At 33.0% G+C, this 10,817-nt stretch overlaps 1 protein-coding gene across 1 annotated transcript; it reads right to left on the bottom strand.

Moving 5' to 3' along the window:
• Positions 1–2,968: 2,968 nt before the first annotated feature.
• LOC141648407 (wax ester synthase/diacylglycerol acyltransferase 7-like) lies at positions 2,969–8,875 on the bottom strand. The gene is made up of 6 exons (XM_074457059.1): positions 7,973–8,875; positions 6,631–6,703; positions 4,690–4,757; positions 4,233–4,445; positions 3,531–3,668; positions 2,969–3,424 (listed from the first exon to the last, which is right to left on the bottom strand). Exons 1-6 carry the CDS (start codon positions 8,798–8,800, stop codon positions 3,239–3,241), a joined length of 1,506 nt encoding a protein of 501 aa, XP_074313160.1. The 5' UTR covers positions 8,801–8,875; the 3' UTR covers positions 2,969–3,238.
• Positions 8,876–10,817: the final 1,942 nt, after the last annotated feature.

Below are 10,817 nucleotides of genomic sequence, written 5' to 3'. Positions count from 1 at the left end.
TAATGTATAGAATTCAGAGGTATACAATAAAATTTCAAAAAGATAGGAATACAATATAGAAAACCGAATAACTTAGGGGTACAATGTATAATTTCAACAACTTTTTACCCTACTAATTGTTCTTCACCTCCAATTTTGAAAATTTGTTCTATTCAACTTATCTCACTATTAAAAGGTACTTTTAAGTTCTAATTTTCAAAGAAAGTATACCAATAAAGAAAATAAAGAAAATAAGAACACAATTACAAGGATGGGCAAGACAAGTACTGTTTACAATAGAGAATATTGGAGACACAAGAATAAGAAAGCAAATACAAGGATGGGCAAGACAAGTACTGTTTACAATAGAGAATATTGGAGACACAAGAATAAGAAAGCAAATACAAGGATGGGCAAAATAGTAAGGTTTCATATTGCTTAGGTTGGTGAAATTTTGATTTGATTATTTTAAGTTTTTTTTTTTTTTTTTTAAGTTATTTCCAAATTATTTTACCTAAGATTTAAGTCGCTACTTCTTAAATCTAAAAAAAGAAAAATTAATGACGTAGACCCATTTGTGAAAAATAATTTCAAAATGACCCTAAAATAACAATAGTTTGGCAAGTAAACCTAGAAATACAATTTTTTTTTTAAGGTTTAATTAACACTTGGTTATTAGGTTTTAAATTTGATTTAGTTTTTCATTTCATAATCAATTTTTTGTGTTAATTTGTTGTGAGGAATCACAATATCAAAATTGAGTGAAAGTGATGACAATTTATTTATAATAAAGGAATACATATGTAAAATTATTTTACGCTTAAAAAATACTCTGTATGAATAAGTAGTCACTAGTTTATATATAAATCACAATTCACAACTACTAGTAAACATTTAACTCTTAAATAAACATTAGTTTTAGTCGACCTTAGTGCATATTTGCTTATTATATATTTTTGAGTCTTTTTTGGGCGATAGAGTCTTTCATCTCAATTGAATAGATAAGACTTACTAATTTGCAAAAAAAAAAAAAAAAAAAAGGAAAAAAGAAAAAGAGTTTACTTAGAAACCTCTCACACCCATCAAGGCATCAAATAAATCTATTTATCCTCTTACAAAATTCTAAGAACGTAATTCTAAAGAATCTAGTTTTATTTTGACAATCTCACTACCATCCACAATGAAAAAACTTTATTTTAAAGTTCTAATTGACAAATCCAAAACTAAGAACTACGGACCATTGCACTTACTTTGAGTGGTTCATTGTAGGACTCATCTCATACCCCGAGTAGATTTCCGACTTTACATTAGAGTTTGAAACTATGAATATATAACAACCCTGAGTAGATTTACGACTTTACATCCGATCCACAGGTCATATATATAGTCTCCTAATTTCCTTACAAAAATATACATTAGTCATATGGAAGTAGGCCTGACAAATGGATTAACCGGGTCGGATGGGGTTAAGGTCAGTTTCAAGCCGCTCGTTTCGGATTTGTAAGAATTCGGGTTAGATTCGGTCAGTCTCATTTCGGGTTTGACTCATTTTCAATTATGTTATTATCAAATTATATAGGGATAATTGGCAGTGTGAAACAAGTAACGTTTGGTTGGAGTCATATTAGGTTGAGTCAATTCGAATTATGGTCAATTATGTTCGAGTTATTAGCTCGAATGTCAGTCGAATACGGGTCAAGTCAGTCTAGTCGATCGGATCACTTTTGCTAGTCTATCTATATAGAAGGCACATAATAAAGTAATCTCGTACTCCATGCATCACTATTATTACATAAGTATGTGGTGGACCACATAATAAAGTAATCTCGTATTCTCGTACAAAGCTTGGAGTGTATGAGATTGAGTGTGTGTGGTTTGTGGAGGTGCATACGTAAGTCGTAAACTATTCTGCAATCCACATAATGCAAGCATCGTGTTTCACGATAAGATATTTTGCATTTTTTTTTTTTTGAATTATACAATTGTTTACGTATATATATGCCTATATGGACTCAAATCACTCAAGATTGTTGTTTCACGTGAAAATATGTGGGGTTAATTAGATTGCACGTCGCAATATATGAACTATGAAGACATGATTCATCGGCAGACGGATACAGTGACAAAAACGACTAATTAGCCTCGTCGGATTGAATTGACTTTCGGAGAGATTCTCTTATACAAATTATGTCTATAGAATTGCCCTAACATTGCATGAGATTCTCTTATACAAATTATACATACACTATTTTAAATCTTCTATATTTTGGTATGTTTTAAATCGTACATGTGACTATGTGAGTAGAGATGTGCGCTAGGCTAACGTTTTGTGGTCCAGGCTCAACATTAAATAGGGGGCGGCTGGGCTTCATAATGTCTGCCCGAGACCGGCCCATATAGTGTTTTTTCATACTTTTCTAAAGATTTTACCGGACTGGGTCAAAAATCTTTGGCACGGGCTTGACCATGGTGGAGGGGCGGGTTGAGTTGGACTGACTCACAGGCTGATCGGGCTAGAAAATACAGGCCCACGGGTGCGGACTGGATCGAGCTAGCCCGCGCCATTTAACAGCCCTATATATGACTATATGAGTAGAGGTAGACACTGAGCCGGAGCGGGCTAGAGCCTAGAAGTGTGATGGTCCTGAAGTCTGAAACAGCCCGACTATACAGGAGCGGTTGGTAGGCCAACCAGGCCATGCGGGCTGGCTGGGGATGTGAGTTGTGGTTTTAGGGGGTCGGGCTACGTCATTCACAACCCGAGCCCGACCCGAGGGAGAACACGGGTTGGGCGGGCTTGAGGTCTGGGCTGGCGGGCTGAGGCTAAGTGAGGCCCAATAGGAAGGTCGGGCTAGTGCGGGCCGGATTGGACCGCACTGTTGTTCATCTTCGATTTATTGCATTCATTAACAACTTTGTTAAATAACTTATTCAGCAAACCATATTTAATTTATTTAACGTAGATGACTTATCGTCGAAAATAAGCTAGTACTAAGCAATCACTTTTGGTACCTTTTTTATAGCACAAATTCTTGTTTTAGATGGACTATTTTTGTTTTTTTTAAAAAAGATGGGATTTTATGACCATTTTATTATGGTCAAATGTAACCACAATAATCCATTTAGTATTATAGCTTATGGTAATTTTGTTTTCCAAAAGTAGTCATATTTAACTGTAAAATAGTCTTAAAATCCCATCTTAATATTTCAGACTAAAATGAGTTGTCTTAAGGTAGACCAACTCTTTTTATAGTTGCAACTAATTTGGTTTGGCCCTTGTAGTTGCAGGGACATGGTCACAATAATGGTGTGCAGCTGCCTTCATGTCTAGCAATGCGTTTTCAAAGCACTTGGCCAACATATTTGGGTCATGAATCACATCTTTGGCTACTTGAATTTGCAAATTTCCCCATCCTTCATATCCCACCATGTGCATTGTTAATGCCTATACCATGCAAATCAAATACTTGCATAAGTTCGCGATTAGACCTGGTAAAATTGACCCGTTCGAATGAACAGACGTGACTTAGTCGAAGAAAATGAAGACTTACATGAGGTTGGCTAGAAGATGTAACTCTAATCGAAGTTACCGGGTTGCCACCAATTAAAATTAACTCGGATGGACCGGCAATATTTGATATTAAAAAGCTTGTATTACAGAAAAGATTATAATAAAATAAGCCTGCAACCTGCAATATGATTACAATTTACAAACAAATTATATGGAGTATCATCATTATACATTTGAGAAAGTGTTAAATCCCTTTATAATTGACACACCTTTTTTTTTTCATAAACATTCTTTCTTATTATTATCGTTTCAACTTAGATATATACTTCTGACATTTCATTTTATTTGTCGTTTTAGAAAAGATTAAAATTTTATTTTATTTATCATTTTACAGTTTTCCATGTATATGTAGTTGTAACAATTTGCAGGACAAAAGACGTATGTTTATATGTAGTTGTAATAAATAATTAGAAAATAAATTAAAATGATAGCCTCTCCATTTCGTTTTATATGTCGTTGAAAAAAATTGTTTTGTTTTATTTATCGTTCATTTTCAATGAAGTTTTCCTCCAATTGCAAATTCTCAATATCTTAAAAACAAAGTTAATATTTGGGGCTAAAATAAGATTTGATACAAACAAATATATATTCATGTTTCTTTTTCGTTTTTCGTTAATATTATTTATTCTTTGTAAAATTCCTAAAACGACATATAAAACGAAACGGCGGAAGTTGTAATTACCTTGGGACCAAGCAAAGTAGAGCCTAGGCTAACAACATTGTAAGACAAACGAGCTTCCATGGACTGTTTCTTTCGATCCATCATCTCTTTAGCAAGTGTAACATAAGCAAGAGGTTCTAAACTTTTTTTCATGTAAACAAATGGTAGCAGAATCACTGAGAATCTATTGCCCCATGGTGTCCTTGTATTCTTTGTTAGCATGGAAGCCACATCCTAATAATCACGTACATACAACGTCCAATTGTAACGTCAACATGCATGGATAAGAATTAAGAAAATTTAGAAACTATTAATATAATACTCCCTCCAACTCAATTAATTAATTATTAAAATACTCATCAGAAAAAATAAATATGGTGTATAAAATAAATAATTGCAACAGAGGGAGTAATAATTCATTTATATATAGCATCAAAATGAAAATAAAAAATAAAACTGACATTAGTGAAGGAAAAACCTGAACTCCTGGTTGTTGTCTTAAATTATAAGGGCACATTCCAGTTATTTGCACTCCATCTTGCAAATCTAATATAGAAAGTAGTATAGTAAGAAACTTCACTTAGGGTAGTTTGGTTCGAAGTATTGAAATGGTATGGAATGGACGATTGTGATATCATAGTGGTATGAAATTAGAATCTCATACTTGTTCATAAGTGGTTGGTCAGAATGAATATAGAGGTAGTAATAAGATGGAATTGAGTTAGAAACTTGAGTGAACACATGGGTACGTATGAGATTTCAAAGGGTTGGAATGAAGTTAGAACTCATTGAGTATCAAACTTTATTCCAAAAACCTCCAACCAAACACTAGAATGGATTAAATCTATTCCAATCCATTCCAAAACCCCAACCAAACACTCACTTAATACTCTTTAATTTAATTCAGATTGTATATAAGTTCAGTTTCAAAAAGTTAATAAACCTGTTATTTTGGATTTAGAGTCACCTTCTTTAAATTTAATTCAGATAGTATAAGTTCAGTTTCAAAAAGTTCGATCCTAGGCTATAAGTTCAGTTCAGATCTTATACGTTATGTTCAGTTTCTATAATAAGTTCAGTTCAATAACGTTCAGCTCCTATAAGTTCATCAGTTTAGAAAAGTTCATATATCTTATAAGTTCATATCAGATCCTATAAGTTCAGAAAAGTTCAGATCTTATAAATTTAGTTCAAAAAAGTTCAGGTCCTATAAGTTCAGTTCAGAAAAGTTCAGCAAAATTAAGTTTAAAAGAACACGGCTGAAATACTCTTTGTTTCACGATATCGCATTGATTAACCATATAAGGAGCTAGGCCTTATTCTTTTGGATTTAATGTCACCTCCTTTAAGTGCAGTTCAGATAGTGTAAGTTCAGTTCAGAAAAGTTCAGATCCTATAAGTTCAGAAAAGTTTAGATCCTATAAGTCCAGTTTCAATTCAGATCCTACAAGTAAATTCAGTTCATAAAAGTTCAACAAAATTAAGTCCAAAAGAACATTGCTGAAGTACGTGATAACTTTTTAAACAATAGTCTCTCGAGTAATATTGCTATTGTTGTTATTGTGAAATAATAAAAGGAAGTAGAGATGGAAGTGGTCACGCTGGTCGTTGGGCTGACACGCCCTAAGACGGCCCATGGATCATTTTAGAACGACACGAAAATACGGGATTGGCACGGCCCAACACGGCATGACACACTACGGGCCGTATACCGTGCGTGCTTGAGCCGAAGTTTGAGAAAAAAAAACTATTTCTAACCCAGGCATGACACGACCCACCCAGGCATGACACATCGGCGCACGCTGAAAATACGAAGAAGTAAAGGTTAAAGTGGAGGAATTATTTGGGCACGTTCAAGCGCGGCACGCCATGAGCCGTGTCTGGAACACCATTTCCATTAAACCGACACAGAACAACACCCTTTCTTTTCATGCCTGGGCCGTGCTATTTTTTTCTCCTAGCACGGTAAACCGATACGAAATACAACCTGATACATACAACCCACTTCCATCTCTAAAGAAAGTACATGATATCTTTTTAAAGTGTAGTCTCTATAATATGTGCGTACAATAATTTTTAAGTTGAAACATAAAACAAGGAGTAGTAGCTATCGTTTTGGAATCGACCCTACATCTCAATTCAATTTACCTATATAAAGTTCCATGACCACATACATATTCAAGTAGACAAAAAATTTAGTTGGACGAAAAGTATACTTTGTCCTTATTTCAATAAGTTGAGATTGTTGATTAGTTCTAATAGGTTGAGAAATACTTGTCTGTCTTTCGAGGGAACGTCTTCCTTATATATACACTTAAAGGAAGAGCTTCATCCTCCTCATTTTTATTTTAGTCCTCCTTCTTTCAATATAAGGAAAACGTGCTTCTAAAAGATACAAGTATTTTTCGTAGTTGGTTACCTCTAGGATACTGAATATTGAGGTATTTTGTCAATCCACACCATAATATTCCACATAGAACATCATTCACGGTCTGCATTATTCCAATAATAGGGAAGTACATTAGAAACATAATAAGTACTCCTATAAGAGTATTCAAGTAAATGGAATATATCTTGAACATTCTTAAACATTTAACTATTCACATTATTTTAGGGCTACCATAAACACCAGAGCTATAATCTCTAACGCCACGATCATTAAAAGGGTATTATCCTTGTATTTGCATGTGGGAGACTTGGTGGCATTGTAGCTTTTGGTCGTGGCGTTATACTTTCCCTTTTATCGATCATTTTTCAACGACTTGACATTACAACTTTAATGCCCATATGATTTACAAATTTAGACAATTAGACATATATAAGAAAAGTTAAATGCTAAGGTTAGTTAAAGTTTAGACCTATAATAAACTTTAATTCAATGATGTATAAATCATACAAACGAGTACCAAACATGTATTTTTTTTTTCTGTTTTAAATATTAATTGACCTTTATTTTTTACATAAAAAAAAAGGGATGAGAGGACTATCTTACTGTAGCCATTGTGTTGTTAATAATGGATTATATATATTGACCAACATATAAACGGGTGATCAGTCTACACATAAAAAACATTCTCAATATAAAAATTAATTAAACTAATAACCGATATACATCAAAATAACATAGGCAAATCACGGAATTGAAGGAATAAACAATTAAATGATTTTTTTTCTTTTTTTTTTTCTTTTTATGATGAGTGAACATGTAGTTGCACGCTATACCATTTTCAAGAGATGATAGGCTCGAAATTTAAAAAGTATAGCCTCACGTCATTAAAAAAAAATCCTTATAAAATTATTTTTAGTAAGGTTCAAATCTGAAATTCTTGGAAATTTCACCCAAATTTTACCAATAGACACCACCTTTGAGAAAAGTTAACACTTTTTAAATGCATAATAATTAGACATATACTTCCTCTGTCTCTCCACAAGGTTCACCGTTCCCTTGTGGATTGTCAAGTTTTAAGAGGGAGTAGTAATGTGAACCTTATAAAAAGACGACTTAACAAAGAAAGAGTGAACCTTGCTAAGAAACGGAGGGAGTATCGCATATAGCATACTGCAATAGAATAAACCGACACAAATTCTCATTTGTGACATTACTATTCCGTCACAAGCTTGTGACCTCTCACAAGGAATAAGTGGAAGAGCAAGTGGCCGAGGAGGACAGGTAAAAGAGGGCTGTAAGAGGTCACAAGCTTATAATCGTCACAAACAAGACTATCTAATAAACTGATTAGGTGAAAAGCTAAACACTTTACCGCATTTGGGATGACATTTTTTATGGTCTTCATGTCACTAATTTTAAACCTTGCGGTAGCAACCTTCCTTGGCCAAAACTCCATACCCACAAAGCCACTAATCACCCTTGCTTTATCTTTCACCCACAGACACCTTACAATAAACATTAAACCAAACACTATTGTATACCAAATACACACTATTTTTTTCCATAATCCCATATTTTTCATGCTTTTATTATTACCTCCTTTAATATTAGCATAATTAATAATATTATTATTACTATTATTATTATTATTATTATTATTATTATTATTATTATTAATTTGATTATGCTCATCACTTTGTGATTTACCCATGGTCCAAAGCAATGACATTAATGACATGCCATCAGCTATAGCATGATGAACTCTCATGATGATGAACTTTTGTGCATGCAAGATGTGCAATTCCCATAATGGCTTGTCCATCTTCATGGGTGATGAGATGGCCATGTCAGCCAAATACGAGTTGACGACATCATCATCATCATCATCATCATCATCATTACTCTGCAGAGGCGGGTCTGATTCAGAATCATGAGCTAAATCAGACCTGCCTCTGTAATTGACTATGTGGTCGTCCAGAGTAACTTTGACTTTTTTCCAGTGTTCTGAACCGTCATGGGGATCAACGGTTAAGATGCATGAGAAACGAGGGATTTTGATCATGATGGAGTTGGAGATTTCATGCTTTAGGGCATCTATGTCAATAGGGTTCTTAAACCCTATGGCACAGTGAATTACATGGTTATGTTCGGGAAGAAGGCAAAGACGACCCATGGGTGTAACTGGCTCTTCTTCCTCCATGATAGTATGCCTTAGCTTAAATTTTAGGAGTTTATAAGAGAGTAAAGGAATTGCAATGAAAAACTTTGAAGGTTGATGTTGTTTATATATTTGATGCTTCTTAAACTTTACTCCCTCCGTCCTGGTCAATCGTCCTTTGATTTTGGCACAAAGACCAATGAAAGAGGAGGAGGTCAATTATAAGATGACAAGTGTACCAAATTGAATGCGAATGATCAAATTGCTCATCAAATACATTCCTAAAATAGAAAGGACAATAATTGACTAAGATATTCAAAATGAAATAAGATAACAAATACGGGGATAGAGGGAGTGTAATAATCTTTACGTAATTGTTTGGCTATTCGTTTGTCTTTACGTCTTAAATAAATTTGTGAATAAATAAATAAAATAATTTGTGGCACAACCGCACAAGTGCTAGAGTGAGTTTTTGTCTATCAAATCATGTCTTAGCAAAGGGAGAGTACGTAGTTGATGTTTGTTTGTTCTAAGTTCTAATATCTTAGCAAGATATCAATCACCTTTATTATATAAAAATTTCGAGTTTTGTGGTAAAATTTTTGAATTTTAATGTAAAGTTTCTGAGCTCCTTTACGTAAATATCAAGCTCAAAAACTTATAATGTAACTCAAAAATAATAATATATATAAGCTCAATTAAATTTGAGTAGTGACGTCAAAAGATTAAAATACTTTAAAAATGCTCAGAAAGACAGGAAAATTACACGTAGTTAAATTAGGTTGGTGAAGATTTGATTGATTATTTTAAGATTATTAAGGTTTAATTTACACTCGGATGTTAGGTTTTTAATTTGATTTAGTTTTTCATTTTGTTATCTATTTTGTTTTAATTTGTTGTGAGGAATCTCAATATCAAATTAAAATTGGGTGAAAGTGACAACAATTTAATTCTTAAAGGAATATATATGTAAAATTAATTTATGCTTAAAAAATACTTCGTAGGAATTAGTAGTCACTAGTTATATATAAATCTCAATTTACAACTATATTAGTAAAAGTTTAGCTATTAAATAAACATTAGTTTTAGTCGACCTTAGTACATACTCCGTATTTTGCTTAGGTTTTTGAGTATTTTTTTTTTTTTTTTGGCAATATCATTGTTTCATCTCAACTGAATAGAAAAGACTTTGCTAATTATTTGCAAAAGAAAAAAAGGAGTTTTAAGTCTAAAAATAACTTCTTACGCTTATATTTTTGCTACACCATACACATTCTGTGGTCCATCCCTAAAGAGATCAGGCTCGTCTAATGGGTTTAAGATGTCGTATTTTAAAATTTAAATGTCAAAATGTGACCCTAAAAGAATAAAAAACCGTATTATATATAAACAATACAATTTTTTTTCTTAGTTATTGGCCCTCTTTTGTCTTTCGTGATTAATAATAAGCAGAAATGTTGATCAAGCGATTATAAATGATGATTGGATTGACAGTTTGACCAGTATGTTTCAATTAGCATATTTAATAAAAGTGTTTGGTAATTAGCGGATTTAGGTTAATAGATTGTTGTATCTATATGTAAATGGTTGACAGATTCAATTTTCCCAATCTACTAATATGAATATGCTGGGTGGAGCAGCATATTGGAAAACAGTAGATTGAAGCTCAATCTACTGTTTTAATATATCATTTACCAAACACGTAAATTAGTAGATTGGTGAGTCAAACATGCTAAAAGGCTTGAATATGCTGAAAATTCACCAATCTACTGTTTACCAAACACCCCCAATCCAATTACTCAATTAAATTCAATTTTATTTTTGAAGAGAAAAATAAAACTATATAATTTCAAAACAATATTCAAGCGATAAGAGTTAAGGCCCTTTTATATTATACGCCTCTACTTTAAAAATCTTTTGAAACTCCCTTTTAAACGGTCGTGATAGAGACGGACAGAATTACGTAAGGCAAGGTAATATTGCAGAATGGTACTCCCTCAGTCCCGGTTATTTGTTGTCCTTTCATTTTGGCACAAAGACTAAAAAAACCAATAAAAAT

The sequence above is a fragment of the Silene latifolia genome, chromosome 3 (genome assembly GCF_048544455.1).
Source record: "Silene latifolia isolate original U9 population chromosome 3, ASM4854445v1, whole genome shotgun sequence".
Lineage (NCBI taxonomy): Eukaryota > Viridiplantae > Streptophyta > Magnoliopsida > Caryophyllales > Caryophyllaceae > Silene > Silene latifolia.
The sequence above is the reverse complement of the archived record's forward strand: the minus strand, read 5'-3'. Positions and strand labels throughout refer to the sequence as shown.